Source organism: Ammospiza caudacuta, chromosome 16 (assembly GCF_027887145.1).
Source record: "Ammospiza caudacuta isolate bAmmCau1 chromosome 16, bAmmCau1.pri, whole genome shotgun sequence".
Taxonomy (NCBI): Eukaryota; Metazoa; Chordata; class Aves; order Passeriformes; family Passerellidae; genus Ammospiza; species Ammospiza caudacuta.
In genome coordinates, this window is record NC_080608.1 from 2,415,392 (window position 1) to 2,436,692 (window position 21,301).

Genomic DNA, 21,301 nt, shown 5'->3' on the forward strand with positions numbered 1-21,301 from the left:
GCCAGCTGGAACCTCTGGGGGCTGCAGCTACCGACCCCATCATGTCCTCAGTCATGATCCACAGCCAGGTCATGCTCCACTCAAAGGCCTGGGTGACCACAGGATGGGGGTGCCACCAGAGCAGGCCTGGGGGCACAAGACTGGGGCTGCCCCTAGAGCATCCCCACTGCTGGAGCCAGGCAGGGGCTGAACCACCCCTGTCAGCCAGACCCCACCTGTGCCTCCCTTTCCCCACCAGAATAAGCACCATTCATTCAGAAGAAACCATTTTATTATTTTTTTTTCCCAAAGAAAAAAAGCAATATAAATATTAGAGTATAAAACTTGCGTGTAACACATCGACGTTGGTCTATATGGGTATAAGAAGGATATAAGCATATATATAATATATAAGTATAATTCAATATTAGACACATTGAAAGGGCAAACGTGTTTCATTTCACGCACACTCGGAGCACAGACCACATGGAAAGAAGATACAGAGAAAATTGAAAATACTGATGCCCACAAGTTAGTTACTGCAATTAAAAATAACACGCCACTAAATACACGACACTCACTACGCTACCTCAGATTTGCAGATTAAAAAGAAAATATAAAGACTACAATTCAGCTACAGCATTTCGAGAGGGGGGGCAGGTGGCAGCTGCAGGGGACAGGGTGGGAACCGCTCCCAGTGCAGCCAGCGCCGGAGGTGGCTGGATCTGGATGGAACACGGAGGATGCTCCTGCTGCCCTGTTTGGGGAGGGGGCAAGGGTGGGGAGAGCCTGGCTGAAAGGGCTGGGTCTGCTCGGGTGAGTTACGTGTTAGTGATTTAAAAAGGAAAAAAACAACACAAACCCCCCTGGGAAACTCGGTGTGGCCCCTTCCAGGCCACCCCACAGCTCCTCTCCTGGCTCTGGCTACACAAAGCCCCCATCTGCCTCTCCCGGGGGCTCAGAGCTGCTTTGCTATGGGAAGCTGGCCTGGTGCTTTGGTGATGGGCACATGGAGAAACCCTAATCCTCATCCTTCCATTCTCCCTGCAGGATACGAAGCCCAAAGCCAGCGGGAGCATCACCTCCTCCTCCAGGCTGGCCCCGCACAGCCCCATGTGCCACTCCCCAGTCACTGCCCCCCATTTTGCAGCATCACCCCCTGCTCTTGGGTCCCTTGTCTAGATCTGGTCCCCAGACACCACCAAAACAACCATCACTTACTCAGCCACCAACTCTGCACCAAAGCCATGCACCGGCAGCTCCGCGGATCCCACCCTTTGGGTGAGACCCCCAGAACTGCCCGATCACCCCAAAGAACCGAAGTAGAAGCAATATTGAGTTTCCCCAGCCCGCCTGAGCCATCCCACCCCCTCCCACCCCTTCCCCAGGGCAGCCCGGGCGGCTGCCGGCGCGTTCACACCACGTGGGCATGCGAGGACTGTGCGGGTCCGTGGAGCTACGGCGCTAGTGCAGGTGTGAGGAGAGGGACGTGCATGCAGACACCGTGTGCAGACAGTGAAACCCCGTCCCCGTGTCCCCTGGGGGACCTGGCCAGGCCTGGCCACGGGGGAGCGAGGCTCTCTTAGCCTTAATTCCATAAGAACATCGACTGTACATATAAATATTTACTGCAAAGAAGGTTTGAGATGTGTCTGCTCTTCGGAGACCCCTAGAACCGCTGGGGCAGCTGCCGCACACCTCGGCATGCTCCTCATGGAATTCCCTGACTCTCACACAGCTAGAGGGCTTTTTTCCTTATCATATTTCAGGCCATTAGTGGTTACACTTAAAAAAAAAAAATTTAAAAATGCTTAGGATGCAGCTTTGCCATATTTCCTTTGACTCATGCAATATAAACTTTTTTTTTTTTTTCAGATGACAGGTAAGCAGGAACTGAAGCACTCCCTACCAACTTCCAAATTCCAAAATCCATCACTATCATTGACTGGGGGTGAATTTTAAAAATGGAAAATTTAACAGCAAAGAATTGGAGCATGGGCTTTAAGCTAAGAACTTCCTTTTCCTTTCCAAAAAATAGCTGAAGGGCTATAAATTAAAAGATCCACATTAAAATTATTTACACTGGGCAAAGCCGAGCACAAGCCTTGTGCCTTTCTTGGACTACCTGGGAGCAAACTGGATCCAAAGACATGGCAAAAGACCTTCTGCCCTGGCATATTCTAATACCCGAGGGATTGTATAAAACATTATTCACAGGGCACTTGTTTGTGTTGGGTTTAGATTCCGGATTGGTTTTCATCATGAGACCTGAGAGCAGCGAGCCCGTGCTCTCAGCCCTGATGATGACGAGATACATTCGCAGCATTTCCTACTTTTGCACCACAAAAAAAAATTCACATTCGTCCTCCGGCCTGGGCTGTGGTTTTGGGGGAGTGCTGGAGCCGGCTGCCCTGTAGCTCTAAGGTCTCCTTTTTCTTCTTCACTACTTCTTCTCCTTCTTCCCGGATTTCTTCTTGTTGCCGCCGGCGGGGGCGGCGTTCTTGGCGTCGCGCTTGCCGGCGGCGTTGGTGAGGGTGGCGTTGCTGCCCGGGATGTACACGTTCTGCCGGTAGTCGGGGACGTGCTGCAGGGTGAACTGCGGGCCGTAGCGGGCGCTCAGCCCCATCGTGCCATTGCCGCCGCCCAGGGTCGAGTTACCGTCAGCAGCTTCTGTGGGGAACGCCGGGCAAGGGGGAAAAGAGAAGGGCAGGATGTTAAACCCGGCTGGAGACCCCCACACCAAACCCAAACAGCCCCACAGGGTGTCAAACCCAAACCAACATCACCTTTGAGCTCCCCACAGGCCAGCCTGGCACAGACCCCCACCCCAACAGCCCCAACAGCCCCACAGGGTGTCAAACCCCAACCAACATCACCCTTCAGCTCCCCACAGGGCAGCCTGGCACAGCCTGGGCACAGAGAAAGGCAGGATGTTAAAGCCAGCTGGAGACCCCCACCCCAAACCCCAACAACCCTACAGAGTGTCAAACCCAAACCAACACCACCCTTCAGCTCCCCACAGGGCAGCCTGGCACAGACCCCCACCCCAAACCCCAACAGCCCCACAGAGTGTCAAACCCAAACCAACATCACCCTTCAGCTCCCCACAGAACAACCCCCCGCCCGAAACTGCCCATGACAAACATATTGTGCAGTCGCACCATTAGCGATGCATTAAAGGAAATCCGATATTTATTTATTTTTCCGCCGCATTTAAAACCCTGCCCGCGGTATTTTTAGGCAGCCAGGTTTATTCAGGGAGCAGGACACGGGAGAGGAGAAAGAGAACCCCTCCCCTGCAATACCACAAAATGGCTCTAGGAAGCCGAGCACGGAGGAAATCAATGCCAGAGCGTGTCTGATGGTCCAGATCGGGGAGCAGGGGGAGGGGAAGGCGAACTCATTCCTGTCGCTATGCAAAGCTCCAGCACGGAGCGGAGCGAGCAGTGGGGAGGGGCACGGCGCCCCCCGGGATGCTGGAGAGCAGATGGAGACGGGGGGATGCACGGCGGCAGGGGGAGAACGAGCACGGGGGGATGGCAGGAATGAGTGATGCTGTTGCCATGCACGATCTGCTCCAGTGCAGCTGCCTGTGCACGGCTCAGGGTGGGATCCTCCTGAAATGGTTTGCTGAAATTCAGCCTTTGTCTCAGAGACTGTGGCTCCCATCTCAGCCTTTAACTGCCTCATGGCTGGGGCCAGGCTCTCCTGAAGGATGGGGACACCCAGCCAGGATGGGGACACCCAGCCAGGGCACCCAAAGGGTCCAAGGCAGAGCCCAGGGGTGCTGCTCCCTCCTTCCAGAGGCAGAGAGATTGTGGGAACAAAGAAAAACAACGAGTAGGGGTGGTGGGCTGGGTCCCCTCGTGCTTCTCCTCACTCCAGACCAGCTCTGTGCTGCCTCTGCTTTCCCCTGAGCAGATGGAGGTGGCTGAGCCAGCCAGAAAGCTGGACAAAAAGCTGGAGCACATCCCACATCCCCTGAAATATGGCTGTGTACACATTCCCCTTGCAGGGGTCGGAAGGATGAAGCAACTGCAGTTTGAGAAGCTGCAGCTGCTCTGTTGGAGCGGGCAGGGAGGAAAACACAGCGAGGCTGAAAACAAGAGTGATATTGTGCACTGGGGCAGGGCTGTAGGGTGCAAGCAGGGAAATGCCTTTCACTTCCTGCTCTGGAAGCATTCCCCACAGCAGAATTCTTCCACAGTCCCCATGAAATGGGCTCCAGACCCAGCAGGGCTTGCAGGACCTTGTGCTGGGGGGATGTGTCTGTAATTAGTGATATTTATTGCTAATCCTCACTTGCCTGTGCAGCAGAATATTTCATTAGCAACCAACTCAAGCCCACAGCCATGGAGGTGTTAGAAATGACCCGTAAGGGATGGGATGACTGGAGATGTGCAGGGACCATCTCACAGGTGGACTACTGTGAAGAGGTTTTACATCAACTTCTGTGAGCCAGAGAGGAGTTTGATAAGAGGATCCATGTTTATCCCTGAAAGAATTTCCTACCAAGGTCATTGACATAGAAACCAAGTAAGAAAGAAGGAGAAATAAGAGAAACCTGCAACTGCCTGTTCCAATGAGCACTTTGTTTGTCTCTCATGACCAATAAGCAAAGTGCAAACTTAGGAGTTTTGTAAGAATGTATAAAAAGGATCCAGGCTATAATAAAAACAGGTCTGAAGCCTTCTGAAAATGGAGTGCAGTGCTTTGTATTGTCTCCATCTCAACTCTGACAGACTACAGCCTCCAGCCACGGAAGAATTGTTTTCTCTGGGCTGTCCCAGCCCAGTGAGAGGCTGGGGGCACTCGGGCTCCTTCTTCTCCCTGGGTTTTGCTGCCCTGAGTCCCTCTGGGGCCACCCCAGGGCCCTGAGCAGTGAAGGGCTGGGGGTGCCAGCACCACCCAATCCCCATGAATAATCTGCAGTCTCAGCACAGCTTCCAGCAGGGACAAAAAGGCTCTGGTGAAGTTCCCAGCCTGCCATGGGTAAGGGTGACCGGCTGTTTCTAGGTAACACTGACATTAAGGCTGAAAAGAAGAGAGAACAGGAACAATGGAGGGTTATAAATGGGCACCGAGGTGCTCTTGCCAAGCAAAGCACTTGAGCTCTCAAAGGTCATGCTCAGCCTCTACCAGCAGCCTGTCACTATCCCAAACGGTCCTGAGGAGGAAAAACAAGAATTTGGGCTTTGGCAAAAATAACCAGGAGTGGCTCCATCGCCCCCGGGGCAGCCCCAGAGCAGGTGCTGCTGCAGCTGCTGGTGGGGCTTTCAGGGCACCCAATATAGCTGTCTGCCCCTGCCTGGGGGCACAAGGGCCTCCCTTTCTGCTCTCCCACCATCCCATGGCACCTCTCTAAATTCTCCCTGGAGCCAGAGTATTTTAAGGACAGGATGTCTATCCTTGAGAGTCTGGGGTCCTGGAGCATCTGTGCTCCTTGGGCTGTCCCAGCAGCTGCCTCTGCCCATTCAGATCGTTCCAAACTGGTTTTTCATTCTGTTCCCAGCTGCGAGGCAGGAAGAGCCAGAGGAAGGATGGCTGGGAAGGGAGACAGAACCCTACAGCAAGGTCACAGCCCTGGGGGGAAAATCAGGTCCCCAGATACTCTGTGATGGTGATTTAACCATTGGGGAAGGGATTTAATCCTCACAGGACTGGATGGTGCAGGCAGGGCCAGCGCTGCCTCTGCTGAAGCCAAGGAAAACCCCTGGGCCAGGGTGAGGATGCATCCAGGGCATCACTGTGACCCCCCTGTCACCCCGGAGCTCAAACTGCGCTCAGTGGGTGACAGTGAAACATAAGGATTATTTAAATGGCCAGGAAATCACACCCAGGGATGGGTAACACAAAGCTTAATGGGCAATTAGCGCTGCCCCTAATCAAAGCCTGCTCCAATCAACACTATTGGCTTAAAGAGAGAGCAGAAAGGGGACAGAGAGCAAGGGTGACACGAAAACGCTGTGCTGGAGGGAAAAAAACTGCTGCTGGGTGCCCATGCACACACCCAGCACAGAAAGGGCCAAGCAGGATGGATAAGGCACAGCCATTATCTATCTGCAGGGGGATTTGATTTCCATCAGCCCCAGGGCAGACCCGAGCCTTGGAGAGGGCTGGGGCTGTGGATTGGGGAGATTTGCTGCAAATGGGCCCGGGGCTCCATCAAAGTCGGTGCTTAACCTGGAAGGGACCCGCTTAGCTCTGATCCTGGGGATTGCTGGAGCAGCAGCCAGAAAAACAGCTTTATTTACCACCAAGGCGACCGGATCTGGAGACACGGGGTGATGATAACCACATGCAAGCCCAAGGGCTGTTTTTCCATGCTTTTTTTTCAGAGCAAAGACACATTTTCACATTGTTTCTTTCTCTGGAGTGTAAACAGCTCCCTTGCCCCAGACCTGGTCCCCCTCCCCAGCCCAGCTGCTGTCTCCTGGTGTCTGCAGAGCAGCAAAGCTCAGCTGCAGCAGCTTTCCAAGAAAGCAACACCAAAGCCATTCCTCCTCCCTCGGATTCCTTCCCTCCCAACAGCTCAAAGGAAACATCCTAAGCATTTTGCACAGGGTTTTATGGCTGTGCTTCTATTTTTAAATCAAGGGGGGGGGTAAAGACTTGAAGGTATTTATAAATAAAGGCTCTATGAAAAGCAGGCTCTTTATCCATAGTGCTGCACAGAATGGCAATTGTCCTGGTTTTACACAAAGCCATGGAGGCTTTGGCTGCGTGGGAACATCTCTCCCTACCCAAGGCTTCTGCACAGCCACAAACCAGAGCAAACCAACCCCAAACGACCCCAAACCAGTGAGTACAACTGCAAGGAGGCAGCAGCAGCCAGGGGAGGAAACCTTGGTGACCCCATGGCTCAGCAGAGGGGCTTGGGGAGCTCCTCTGCACACAAGGTTTGTTGGGAATACTGAGCCAGACATTCCCTGTTTCCCTTGGTCCAGCCTCACACAAACTTCCAGCCTTCCCTCCTCCTCACCTCACAGCCAATTTAATTTACTGTGACTTTCTGGAACCAAGCACTCCATAAAACATCATCTCCAGACTGGCTCTTTCAGTAACACAACCCCAGCACAGCCAGGTGGTGTTTCAGTACAAAGCAAAGAGTTTGGGTGGAAGAAGTGTCCCTGTGTACAGGAACCAGGTGTCTCCTCTGCCTGGATCCTTCCTGACCTCTCTCTCTGCAGGGACATCAGTCATTTTCCACCTAGTTCCTTCCTGACCCCTCTCTCTGCAGTAACATCAGTGCTTTTCCCCCTGGATCCCTCCTGACCCCTCTCTGCAGGGATATCAGTGCTTTTCCACCAGCTTTGGGATCTGTTGCAGCAGAACCTTTGCAGCCAAACCCAGATGAATCGGTCTCACAGGATCTCCTCTATCAGCACGACCCCAGGTCCCCCCAGAGCAGGAGTCAGGGTTTTCCCAGGAGTGATGGACACCAACCATTGGCTGAAGCCAGGATCATGGCTTGGAGCATCTCTGTGTCAAACTGGTTGTTGGGCCAGGCTCCAGCTTCCTCTCCATTCTGGGAGCTGTGGGAAAAGAAAACAAACAGCAAGTTACTCCAGTTCAGTCAGGAGCAGGGGGCTGGACCAGTGCATGCTTTAGATCCTCCCATCAATAGCACTCAGGGGCCAAGACCCTTTGAGAGTGTCCATCCCTCACCCTGTTGAAGAATAACCACCAAAAGCACTTGGGGACTCCATGGTGCATCCAGCAACACTTTCCTAACTCCTGCTGCTCTCAGAGGCCACAGCCAAGCATTTCCTCCAAACCCCACCAGTATGGAATCACAGGACGGTTTGGGTCAGAAACATGAAGATGATCTATTTCCAACCCCTGTCATGGGATATAATATCATCCATTGCCAATATTACAGAGTAAAATCATAAAAACTGCAGTCCCAAAGCCCCAGAGCTGCATATCCACCCTTGTAGGACCACGTCCTCTGCCCTTTTGCAGGCTGTGAGTGGATGCCCCTCTCTGTGATGGTGTTCACAGGGGTTTTTGGTTGAGGGAAGAGACGAGGATCTGACTCCATGTTTCAGAAGGCTGATTTATTATTTTATGATATATATTATATTAAAACTATGCTAAAATAATAGAAGAAAGGATTTCACCAGAAGACTGGCTAAGAATAGAATAGGAAAGAATGATAACAAAAGCTTGTGGCTCAGACAGAGAGTCTGAGCCAGCTGACTGTGATTGGCCATTAAATACAAACATCCAACACGGGCCAATCACAGATGCACCTGTTGCATTCCACAGCAGCAGATAATTAAAGTTTACATTTTGTTCCTGAGGCTTCTCAGGAAGAAAAATCCTAAAGAAAGGATTTTCCATAAAAGATGTCTGTGACACCTCTCAAGCTCTTTCAGGTTACAACTCCATTCTGCAGCTTCATTCATGTGATGGAGGGTGAGAAAACCCCACAGTGTGGTGGGAATTTGGGTCATCACAGAGCAGCTGCCTGGCACCACAGAATCTGCTCTGAAAAGAGTCCAAGCTCAGTCCTGGGGAGGCTGGAGCAGCAGGGAGAGGGGAGCAGGGAGCATCTGAGCATCTCCATTGGCTCCCCTTGGCTGCTGGGGGTGCTGAACACCACAGATCAGCCTGGCAGAGCTCAGGGGATGCTGACAGACTTTGGCTGAGGAGGTTTTGTGGCCAAGGCCACAATCAGCACTCTGTGCAGGCTAACAAGCCTGGCTTTCATGCCTGCCAGGTGTCAGCTGTGCTCAGCCACTGCTCACTGCTCAGGGCTGTGCTCCCAGAGCCCCTCCAGAGCCCCCACACTTCCTCAACATCTCACCAGCTTCCTGGGGTCCCCTCTGCTCTGTCCCTACATGACCCCACCACTCAGATCAGCACTGTCTCCCCTCCAGTCCCTGCTCTGACCACCCACAGCCCTTCCATCCCTTAGAATGCCAGGATTTACCCCTTGGAATGCCGGGATTTACCCCTTTGTTGGGAAGGATGAAAGTTTGACAAGAAAGTCTCACAGATATGTGCGCTTGGCAGAAAGAGTTTTAAATGTAGAATCTGAAGAAGGAATAGAGATAGAAGCAAGTTTTGGTATAGAAGAAAAGAACTGCTGAGCCAGACTTACTGGATAACCATGGAGGCAAAGGGTGTGTGAGTTAGAAGGGGTTTTTATGGCTTAGAGCAAGGATAAACCCACCTCAAACAAGGTGTTTTTACCAAGCAGAAAAATAGCAGAGGCAAACCGACATGCTGATGTTGCAAGTAGAAAAAATGTCTCAGAATTTTCCACTGCAAGAAAACTGAAAAACAATTTCTAGCTTAAACTGTAATGTACTGACTTTTAGTGATTGGAGAACAGCAACATGAATATGGTAATTATAGTAGCTATGATAGGCTATAGATAATAGTTAAGGTATAGATTGGTTCTACTGTATGAAGATGCACAGCAAAGAAAAGTATAGAATGCATTGTAACCAAAAGAAAACTACTGTAACCAAACCAAAGGGTCTCCAGGCCTGCCTGCAGCTGGAGCTGACAGCTGTAGGCACAGCTCTGTCACCCACCATCCTGGACTTCTGTTACATCTTGAATACAATAAACTGCATTCTGGAGAGCCCCTGGAGTCCTGCATCTCTCACTCAGGCTCTTATACCCCTTGGCTGTGTGCTGGCTCCCTTGGGATGAGGGCTGCCCTGTGAGCTCTCTTGAAGTGAGGATGATGTAGAGGAGGATGGGGGTTAGAAAGCCCTTCCCATGAAAGGACCTTACCCCATTTCCCAGGAAAGTGTTCAAACCACAATGCTACAAGGCATGGAGGCGCCTCCTCCACCCCTGTGCTCCCAGCCCTTATACCCAGGAGATGCCAGACCCCAAAACTCTGCTCAGACCACTACAGCCTGTTTGACCCCAGCACTGCTCAGACCCCAAAACCCTGTTCAGACCCCAACATCCTTCTCAGATCCCAGCACTGCTCACACTCTGATGCCCTGCTCAGACTCCAAAACTCTGCTGAGACCCCAAAACCCTGAGACCCCAATGCCCTGCACAGACCCCAATGCCCTGCCAAGATCTGAGCATCCTGCTCAGCCACCAAATCCCTGCCCAGACCCTGAATCCCTGCCCAGTCCCTGAGTCCCTGCCCAGCCCTGCTCTGGGGTGTCCCTGTGCCACCCCTGTGCCCGAGCTCTCAGCTCCCTGCACGCTGCCAATGCCAGTGCGGGCACGGCCGGTGCCAGCTCAGTGCCACGTGCTGGGCACCAGATGGGCTCCTCACGCCCTGCTGAGCATCCCCTGCCTGAGTGCCCCCTCCACCTGTGCCCTCACACACAGAACAGGCTCAATATGGGCATTTTGGAATGGGGATGGACCCACAGGCGCTGTTCTTGAAGGCTGTACCAGCCACAGTGACCTTGTAGCTGCACCAAAGCCCTGCAAGGAGAGAAGCCTCGAATGCTCATGAGCTTTCAGCATCCCTGTGAAATCCTGCCCCACAGGGTGCCCAAAGCAGCTGGGGCTGCCCCTGCATCCCTGGCAGTGCCCAAGGATAGGCTGGATGGGGCTTGGAGCACCTGGGACAGTGGGAGGTGTCCCTGCCATGGCAGGGGTGGGATGAGATGGGCTGTGAGGTCCTTTCCAACCCAAACCATTCTGGAATTCTGAATGTAAGTTCAAACTGCCTTTGAAACACAGTATCTGTCTGTAAGGATGCTGTGAAGACACTCTCAGGTGCTCTGCACAAAATCTGGTCTTAAGCAACTCATCCAAACATGTGCAGAACCCGAGCCAGGACCACAGGACCCTCCCTCCTGTAGGAGCATCGGGGGGTAGCACGGTTGGGACAGATGGAGACGAGAGATCTCTGCAGCCAGGTCAGGAACTTGGGGTTTATTGCAAAGGGCCGGGGTGCAGGGCCCTGCTGGGAGCTGCCAAACACAGCTGGAGCAGCCTGAGAGAAGAGAGGGGGAGAGAGGATGAGAGGGTAAGAGAGTAAAGGGGTAAGAGGGTGAGGTTCCCATTACAATACAATAAATCTTCTTCTGTGTTGAATATTCTGATTCTCACTAACCAATCCAGTACAAGATACAAATCCTATAGCATTTCCACACAGCCTATAAGAATCACTACATTACCATACTGTGTTACATTTCAAACCCTAAAAACTCCTCTTTGGGCCCCTTCTGCCAAGCTGTAGGGTCTGCTCTGACCCTTGGGCCTGTCTGCAGGCAGAGGGAGTTGTTCCATCAAAAGGGGATCACCTTCAGCTGGCCATGCCATTGTTTTCCAGTTGTTCAGTAACTGAGGGATCTCAAAGCTTGCTTTCATTTCAATCTCGCTTATAGTTTCCATATTCTCAAAATCTTTTGCCAGACAATCATATTTATAAGGCTTTCCTGTTTCATCTTCCCCAACACCTCCCCTCTGTGTCCTGTGCCTGAGCCATTCCCAGCCGGACACAGGACGCTGCTCTCACACCAATTAATCTTTAGGGGATGCAAATGAGCACTAATGGAGCAGAGGCTGCCCCGGCAGGAATCCTGAAATCCCTGCACATCCCAGGGCATCCCGGGCACCATTTCCAGCCCTCCTGCATGCCAGGGCTAGCGGCACAGTTCCAAAAACCACAAGTGAAACGTGCTCCCCTCCCAGATTGGTTCCTCCGTGATGGGTGAGCCGAGACTCCCCTGCCCCCCCGCCACGCAGGACAAGGTGGGGACAGCCCTGGGGCAGCAGTGACCTGTTAATGTCACAAACAGGCTGGGAATAGAGCCCCGGGCTAGATCCAATAAAGGACTTAGGAACCTGAACTCCACTGCAAACCGGAGCCCATTCAAGCTCCCGTTAACCCCAGCAGCTCCTGCCCCACACCCAGCTGCAAGATGAGGTGCCCAGGTTTCTCAGGCTTCAGGGAAGCTGCTCAGAACCATCCCTGAGCCTCCCAGCCGCTGATCCTGCCTCTGGAGCTGCCCTGACATGATGGTGGTACCCAGAGATGGGGGAGAGAAAGTGCAATTAATAGCAAATACATTTTGGGGGGCTTTTTTAAGTGTGGTATTCCGGTGGTTTGAACTCTGCTGTGAAATCAGAGGCTCAGGTTCAACTCCCTCTTTGATGTGGCAGTGCCAGCATCACACTTTCCATCTCCTAAAAGACTCCTCCCTCCTCTTTCACCCCTCCCTCAGGCCTGCCTGAACAGACAGACATTCCTCCTGACTCCTGTCAAAGCCCCTGTGTCCTGCAGCAGTGGGAATGCAGGAAGGAAAGGCTCACCCTGTGCTCGGGAGATTCACCTGCACCAGGACCCCCTGAGCTCCCCAGCCCACAGCCCCTGGCCCCGGGGCTGCATGAAGGCACAGGCAGCAGAGCTGGCACCCCTGGCACCAGCCCGGGCACCCCTGGGCAGCAGACCTGGCAGGAATGGCTTGGACAGGGAGGGCTGAGGGGTCTGGGTGGTCCCTGCAGCCTGGGAGGGTCCGAGTGGCACAGCCCAGCCCTCCCGAGGGGGGTGGCTGTACCAGGAGATGTGGATCGTGCTCAGCTGTTCTGAGCTCTTGGTTTAGAGCTGTGTGTCCCAGGGAAGGAGGGCTCCGCATCACCATGGGCAGCACTTCAGACCCTTTTCATTCCTTGTGGTCTCACTGAGGGATGAGCATGTGAATTGCTGCCATGAGCCTCACCAGCCCCTCCACTCTGGGGGGCACCCAAAGCCCTACCTCCCCTTAATTCCCTGTGGGATCACAAAATCAGACTGGAAGAGGGGCACAAATCACAGAATCTACAATGGTTTGGGCTGGAAGGGTCCCCAAGGGTGCTGCAGTGCTCCTGGTGCCACCTTCCAAGCACAAGGAGCTCCCCCAGCCTCTCCCACCCTGCCCTGGGCTCCAGAGCTCAGATCATTTTGGTGGCCCTGCTTTTGTGGCTGTGAGGAGTCCAAAATTTGGCACGGTGCTCCAGGTGCCACAGGAGAATTGAGAGCAACTTCTTGTCCTGCTGGCTACAACCTGACCAGTAAAACCAGCCAGTCTCCACCACAGCAAGGGTGCACTGGTGATTCATGTTCAACCTGACACCCCCATGTCCTTTTCTTCACTCTTACTGCACTCAGTTTTCCCAAATTTTGCACAAAGAGCCCCAAAGCTGTGTGCCTGCTCCTCCTCATGACGCCACATAGAAAAGCTATTTTAGAAATGTCTTAGCATTGCAAAAGAAAAAAGAAAAAACAAAAAAGGGCATTGAACTCACTTCTCTAAGCAGGAAATTCAAGTGTCTCAATTACTTGCAGCGCAATCATCCAGAATTCAGAGGCACAGAAAAAAAAAATACCCAAGGGCTGTAATCTAAAAACATCCAAAAATAACTTCTCACAGTGGAGAATGCACACACAGCTGATGGCCAGACCTGGCTGCCTTCCACAGCTATAGGATGGGGCTGTGAGTCACAGCTGTGAATCACTGACTCCACAATGAGCAGCCCTCCCTGCCCTGCTGCCCTGCCCGGGGTGGGCACACCCAGAGCCCCCCTGGCACTGCCACCCACCCTCCACAGCCTGGGATGGAGCCTGCCCGGGATGGGAGGGCTGGTTCCTATGGAAATACTCCAAGGACTGGCTGGTTTTAATACAAATGCTGTTGATTCAATAGGGTGTTTTTCTAAAAACCCCATCCCCCATAGGATGGATTTTTTTTCTCTCTCTCTGTTCAGTTCTACTCCACACTTCAAAGCTCAGAAAAGAGCTGGCTTTCATTTTCAGGAATGCTTCCAGCATGGCTAGAACTGAGAGAATGAATCAAAGCCACATTTGAGACACAACCAGGGTGCAGCATCTGCAGGGGCTCAGGGTGTGGTGGGCACGGAGCTCAGGCCAGGTGCTGTGTCAGGAGAGGCAGGTACAGCCTCTGCACCACCTGGGCTGCCTTTGATGAACCTGGCTGCATGGAAACCAGGGAATAACCAGACAAAAGGCTTTCCATGTTCATGGAATAACCAGACAAAAGGCTTTTCTGGCAGCCCTGCCACAGCCCCACTGCATCTCAGCACTGCCCCACTACCGAGAGCTTGACAAGCACCCACACTAGGGGGGCACTTGGGTGCTTTGCTCATCAGCTAATTTGAAGCACCCTCAGCCATCAGGTCCCTTTTTATCTTCCACTTCCAGCCCGAAATTATTCCACTTCGAGCACAGAATTATTCATTTCCTTGCGGGGTTGCCATGGAGCTCATCACTATGGCAGCCAAAGGCCTCGAAAACATTTATTTGCACAATTGCCCGATGGATTCCTGAAAAATTGTTTTCCTTGCTCTGCAGCTGGAAACACGAGTCACAGCAGCGCCACAACAACCCGGGAGAGTTTATTCATGCCACAGCAGTGCTGTCAGAGCCCCGGGGGATGGAGAGGGCAGCGAGGTGCCCCAGGGCACTGCGAGGCGCCTGGCACGGCTGTGGGCAGTGCTGGGCTGTGGGCAGTGCTGGGCTGGGGATTTGCCCGGGACACCCTCAGCATCCTCTCTCCTCTCTTTTTGGGGCTTTCTGGCTCCTATGGCCGTGCCCTCTCCCAGCCCGTGCTCCTGGCTGTTCCCAGGCAAGGGGCTGTGACTGGGATTTCCTTCTCCTCCCAGCCTCTCCTTTCACTCCCATTTACACGCCAGCCCCGGATGATGCTCCCCTTTCCCCTGGGGCAGCACCCAGCTCTCCCCACGCAGCTCCCGGATCCAGGGCTATCTCCAAGTCCATTCCTCCAGCCCCATTCCAGCCCCTGCTCACTGCGGGCTGTCCCCCTGCTCCATCCCTCTGTGCTTTTCTTTCCTCTCTCCTAGCTTCCTCCCCATCCCCCTGCCCTTCTCTTTCCTTTCTCCCAGCTTCCTCCCCATCCCCCTCTGCCTCCCACACGCGGCTCCAGCCGGAGGCAGCAGCGGCAGGAAAATCTCAGCCTGAACATTCCCCGGCTGGCAAAGTGACAAGTGACAGGGAGCAGAGCCGGTGCTGAGCCTCCGCTGTGCTCCAGGCGTGTGGGGACACAGCCCCGAGCCTGGGGACACAATCCCATGCCTTGGGACACTCCTCGTGCCAAGGGACACTGCCCGAGCCTGGGGACACTGCCCTGTGCCTGGGGACACTGCTCCATCCCTGGGGACACTGCTCTGAGCCTGGGGACACAATCCCATGCCTGGGGACACTGCTCCATCCCTGGGGACACTCCCCAAGCCTGGGGACACTGTCCTGAGCATGGGGACACTGCCCCATCACTGGGGACACTCCCCAAGCCAGGGGACACAATCCCATGCCTGGGGACACTGTCTGTGCCTGAGGACACTGCCCTGAACCTGGGGACACTCCCTGAGCATGGGGACACTCCCTGAGCATGGAGACACTGCCCCGAGCTTGGGGACACTCCCCGAGCTTGGGGACACTGCCTGTACCAGGGGACACTGCCCCAAGCCTGGGGACACTGCCCCGAGCACAGGGACACTGCCCCGAGCATGGGGACACAGCTCAGGGCGAGCATCCCTCTGTCCCACTCCCCATGCCTGTATCCCACACTCCCCCACCCTCCCCAGCCCTAAAAGCAGGATCAGCTCCAGAAGTGCCACCATTCCCTTGTCCCCTGCCCCTGCTGGCCCTTCCCCCCCAGCCTGGCCTCATCCCAGCAGCTCCACGGCCTGAGGGAGCCTGGGTGAAGCCCAGCTTTAGGATCACGACTTTGCAAAGATGCCAAGATTGAAAATGTTAGTGAGGAACTGTGAGTGGGGGGAGCATTTCCAGCCTCCCAAAGCTGGGGAGCCTTTGCAGCCTGTGGAGCTGCTGGGATGCTGCTCTGCTGGATGAAGGCAGAACAAAAGCCAAAAATGATCCTAAAATGGGGCCAGGGCAGCATTCCCTCTCCTTGGAACTCTTGTAACCCTCCTGAAGGAGACAGAGCCCAGACCAGTAATTATTTCCCCCCAGGCCATCCTGCCACCATCCATGTCCCAGACATGCCAGGAAGGATATTTTGGGACATTCTTTGCAAAGGTTGTTGTGCCTGTTTTTTCAGAGCCATCTCTGCAGCCGGCCATGGCATGTGCTCAGCTGTGCAGGAAGCAGATGGAGGGAGAAAAATTAAACTAAAACACGTAGCACCTGTTAAATCACCTAAAATAGCTTTTCTATACATAAAACTGGTGATGAAACCCCTGATATTCTGGGGGCTCTCCACAGTGAGAAGCACATCCCATCACCTGGATATTTCCTTTTCTCTACAAAAGACTTTTGTCCCACTTGGCAGGATCTGGAGGGTTCCTCCAGACTTCAAGGGCTATGACAAATGCAGATAAAGGGATTATTGGCCCAGAATGGTCCAGAAGGGATGGAAATATTCAGTTTAAAAGGGCTGTGTGATATAGAAAGAAGCCCAAATACTGAATCTGCTGAGATTTTGGTTGTTTGTAGCCAAAAGGGTGGCCCCTGCCAGCAGGAGTGCTCACAGGTGGCAGAAAAGACAGCTCTGTGGTCTCCTCACTGTGGAAGGGGAGGTGGGGTGGGACAGGACAGATCTCTACAAAAACCTTCAGCTTCCAATCCCAAAATCACATCAGCTCTGCAGGAGGAGAGGGAGGGAGAGGAGTTATGCAGAGAAAAGTCCTGCTCCCAGCATCAGAACAGCTCCTGCCTGCCCTGCGACCCAAATCCACTCCAAAATTGCACCCTGAGGCTGCAGCCCGTGCCCAGAGCAAAGCCAGGCTCTGAGCAGCCTCACAGTCCTTTAAAAGCAGTGCTTTGTCTGTAGGGTTGATAGGAAACCCCAGTAATTAAATCACAGCATTGCCAGGATGGAAAAGCCCTCTGAGATCACCAGGTCCAGCCATGAACCCAGCACTGACAGCTCCAGCACCAACCAGGCCCCAGTGCCACATCTGCACAGCTTTCAATCCCCTCAGGGACAGAGACTCCTACACTGCCCTGGTATCTGATCCTACTCCTGACCACCCTTTCAGAGAAGAAATTTTCCCAATATTCAACCTAAAATTTTCCCGATATTCAATCTTAACCTGCCCTGGTGCAAATTGAGGCCTTTTCCTCTGCTCCTGTCCCTGTTCCCTGGAGCACAGCCCGACCCCCCCGGCTGTCCCCTCCTGGCAGGAGCTGTGCAGAGCCACAAGGGCCCCCTGAGCCTCCTTTGCTCCAGGCTGAGCCCCTGCCCAGCTCCCTCAGCCTCTCCTGGGGCTCCAGCCCCTTCCCAGCTCCGTTCCCTGCCCTGGACACGCTCCAGCCCCTCCAAGCCATGAAGCTCTCAGTTGTCTCCAGTCTTTTCTGTTCCACAACCAGGTCAAACCTGGCAGATAGAACAGTCTGGCCCTTCCTGGGCTTCTGTGGTTCCCTCCAAGGTGTTTGCAGAGCAAAAGCCACACAAACAGGCTGGGGACTGGTGTGGGCTTCATCACTGGACACAACCAACCACCCCAAATACTCCCCAAAAAGACTTCACTTCCAGGCTCCCCAGGATGTGGCACAAGTTGGTGATTTGAGCTGTTCAGCCCCAAGGATTTTGCAGGGGAAATCCCCTTCAGAGCAGAGCTCCTTCACTGGCAGAACTCCTCCTGCACTCAGAGAGTCACAGCCCACACTGAACACAGCAGCTCTCACTCTTAGGAGAACACTGTCACTTAGATTAGGGTTGTTCCTTCAAAGCAATGCCCTCAAATAGAATTCCAGAGGCTGCTGTGATTTTTCAGGCTGCAGGGCTCCACTCACACCTTCCCCAGGCCTTGGGGAGGCAGCTGACAGCAGCTCCACACTCCACAGGCTGCAGGAGTTGTGGAGGAATCACTACTCAACACTGAACAGGCAAACACACACAACCCAGTCAGAAAGAGCTGGAATTTTAGCCCAGAGGCTGTTACAACTTTATAATTCACTCAGAATATGAATGGGTGAATTGCAGAATGTGTGGAACCACACCTGGCAAAGCAAACACCACTGCTGGCTCAACCCTGGGGTGTGTTTGGGATGCCAATGTGAGGGTTGTAATTATTTCCTAAACTTCCCACAGGGGAACTTCCTTCTGCTGCTGTCAGTGAGGAGCTGCAGCCTGTCCAGCAGCCCTGCCTGGCATCTGCCCATGGCCACGTTTTCCATCAGTGAGCAGAAGGCAAATCCATCAGTGTTTATCTGCACAGCCCCGTTGGTGCCCTGTAGCACCTGCTGTTGGATCCACTACAACTCAACTCCCAGAGTAAATTCCTCGGTGTTTACAACACCCCCAGACACCACTGGGGCTCCTGGGCCTGCCTTGATTTATTTTTAGGAATGATGTGGGCACAGCCTGCAGCTGTGGCCAGTTGTCCTCCTGCCGGGTGAGCCCAGGAATGTCCATGGTTCCCTCTCTGCCCCAGCTGCTCTGGGATGTCCCCCCCAGACACACACACATGGGGTCAGTGTCCTGGTCACTGTCATACACCCCAAAATCACACCCCAAACCCCCCCTTGGCTATACCTGCATGCTTTGAGCCACAAGAACTCCCCAAAAAGCTTAATCAGGAGTATTCTTTATTCCTCTCCCCAGCCCCAGCATGTCAGGACCCAGGACATCCCTCTGGCTGTCCTGAGCAGCCAAGACCCCTGCCAGGGGGCTCAGAGACCCTGGCACAGAGCCCAAGATGCCCCTGTGGGTTTCATTATGACCCGTGGAGCAAGTTACCAACCTCAGATGAAGATCTGCAAGCCACAACAGTTTAGGTAGAATAATAGTGAAGTTATCACGGGGTGCAAAAGTAGATTTTGGGGTTTTTGGTATGGGGGTTAGGAGGCAAGATGGAGGGATCTGGGCATGTCCAGCCTTTCTCCTTCTTCTTCTTGGCCTCCATCTTATGTTGTGATGTTGGCACTTACAGATTGGTTTAGAGTAGAAGCTCACTGCCTAACATAAGTGATAGGTGTTAGGAAGTAATTGTAAATATTGTACAGGTAGATTTTAGTATAAAGATATAACACCGCCCCAGGGCAGGCAGAGTGCCTGGAACTGTCCTGCTGGATGGACCTCGGCAGGGCAGGAGGAAGAATTTTACAGATAAGATACAATAAACAACCTTGAGATCGAGAAATTAAGAGCTCTGACTCCTTCTTCAAGCGCTGGGCTGGGAAAAGAGACTTTGGAACTCATCTCGGGGTCACTCTGACCAGCTAAAGATCCCATGCCCCAGCACACACAGGCAGCCTGTTGATAGTCCTGCAAGCCCAACTCTTGAAGTTCTTGCATGAAAACAAAACAAAGAATGGAAAAAAAAATAAAACCTCTTTTCCTTCCTGGCTCTCCCTTGCTGCAGCATCTCCACTGTGAGCCCCAAGCCCCTGGTCTGTGGTGGGGGATGCTGGCTGGGCCAGCCAGGACAGCTGTGATGCTGTCTGATAAACAAGGGAAGCCAAGTGAACGTCACATCACCATTGGCTGTGCTCAGCCAGGGAGGGGAAGCCTGGCTAGCAACAGCCTTGGGAAGCATTAACAAAGGGGGATTTGGGATTGGAGCAAACACATGGAAGGGGGCTGTGAAATGGCAACTCTGCATCTCCTCCACACGCTCTGCTCCTCCCTCTCCTGGAGTTGCCATGGATTCTCACACTGTTCCCACCTCCCTGTGAGTCCCTGCCGCTGTCTCTGGGGTGTCTCCTGCCTGCCTTCTCCTCCCAGCCTGCCCACAGAGCCCACAAATGTCCTCAGCCCTGCCACAGGATGCCTCCCAGACCTGCCTCACCCTCTCATGTCCACCTGTGAGCAGCACAGAGCCCTCCCCATCCTGCAGGAAGGAAATCCTGCCTCCAGCCCGGTGTTTTCCTGAACAAGTCATCACACAGACCCCAAAACAAAGAGCAGCCAGGGGCAGGCAGCACCATGGACGTGCACGGCACAACAATAAAAACAAACCAAAAAAACAAGATGGGTCCTTCGTACCAGCCCCAGTCCCTGCACTCTCCTCCCATTCACCACCAGCCTCCTCCCCCAGGGAAACCCCACAGGGATGATCCCACAGGGATCTCCTGAGATGCTGCTGGACCATTCATTTACTGCCCTTTGGCCAATTCATCACTGTAATCTCTGCTAGAGCCACTGATCTGATTTACCCAGGAATGGCATCTGCTGCTCGGAATCAGTCTGGATTCATTTCCATTTGCCCAGAGACAGCATGGGTGTGGTTTTTTTAAGAAAAACAAACGGCAAACATAATTAAATTTATCATCCTATCCTCCTATTTCTCCCAAACAAGATTAATTCTGTTGTGCTCAGGTCTGCCTCGCTACCACATTTTCAGAGCATATTGTCTGAGCTACTCTCTCCTGAGCATGTGCACCAGAGCTCTCCATGCTTCAGAACAAAGAGCAGATTCCCTTTGTTGTCCTGGAGCAGCAGCGGTGTAGGAGATCAGGAGCTGGTCCCTGCCTCCTTGAGCTTCCCCTGTTCTGCCTGGCTCCAGATGCCCAGAGACAAGTGGGATTTGCTGTGATGGGCAGGGCTGTGTGGACACGAGACAGGATTGTTTCTTCCCCAGCTCCCATGGAGACAGCAAGGCAGAAATCCCAACATGGGTCTGAGCTTGTTTCTGGCTCAGGTCAGTGCCAGGCTCCCCACAAACCCCTGTCCCTAAGCTGCTGTGTCTTTATTGTTATTTAATGTGGGTCAAATAGAGCTAAGAGCACATCCTTTTTTTTTGATTTTTAGCTGAAAGTCAAGCTGTGCTCCCCAAGCACCAGGCAGAGCCCTGCACTTCAGAGAGCTCATGGTGCTACAGAGCTTCACCTGTCAGCAGGAGACACGTTTGTACAGCAGAGAGAGAACAGCAAGGCAGGCTCAGGCAGCTGCACTTGCCCCCTCTTTAATGCCTGTACTACCAAGCAGTGCCTGGGGAATTCACACACCAGGCATCAGAACTCTGGGAACAGCACAATGGGGAGTGGGCTGCTTTCCAGGATCTGCCTGTTTGATCACCAGGGAGATGTCAGGGCTGGGCACTGAACATATGAGAGCACTTTCTATTTCCATCCTTTCACAGTGTCACACAGGTTTGGATTTAAAACATCCCCCTTCATTTAACCTAAAACAGGATGAAAGAAACAGGGGGGAAAAAAATCTGCAAGAGCAGTTTTGCTACAAATGTGGACACAGCCAAGTGGGCAAAATCAGCAGGAATTAAAATGCACTGAGTTTTTCCAGTTATTTCAACAGCAGCCTGTGCTTCAGCAAAATCTGTTTCCATAGCCAGGGTTCAGCCCATGCTGTGGGACCCCCTGTCACAACATGGGGCTCAGAGCAACCTGGTCCAGAGGAAAGTGTCTCTACCCATGGCAGATAGTGGAAAAAGATGAGCTTGAAGG

General features: G+C 53.2%; 1 protein-coding gene across 9 annotated transcripts in view; it reads right to left on the reverse strand.

Moving 5' to 3' along the window:
• Window positions 1-253: 253 nt before the first annotated feature.
• The window catches only part of LOC131565001 (protocadherin gamma-C5-like), a 229,623-nt gene continuing 208,575 nt past the window's right edge, over window positions 254-21,301 (reverse strand). For 7 of the 9 annotated variants that reach the window (XM_058815642.1, XM_058815638.1, XM_058815639.1 and 4 more), the window contains exons 3-4: window positions 7,426-7,514; window positions 254-2,649 (exon numbers count right to left, since the gene is read on the reverse strand). In XM_058815642.1, coding sequence (XP_058671625.1) covers window positions 2,423-2,649; window positions 7,426-7,514 — 316 coding nt within the window. In that variant the 3' untranslated portion in view covers window positions 254-2,422. The remainder of the gene's footprint in view (window positions 2,650-7,425; window positions 7,515-21,301) is intronic. The other 2 variants (XM_058815637.1, XM_058815635.1) reach the window with 1 other exon arrangement.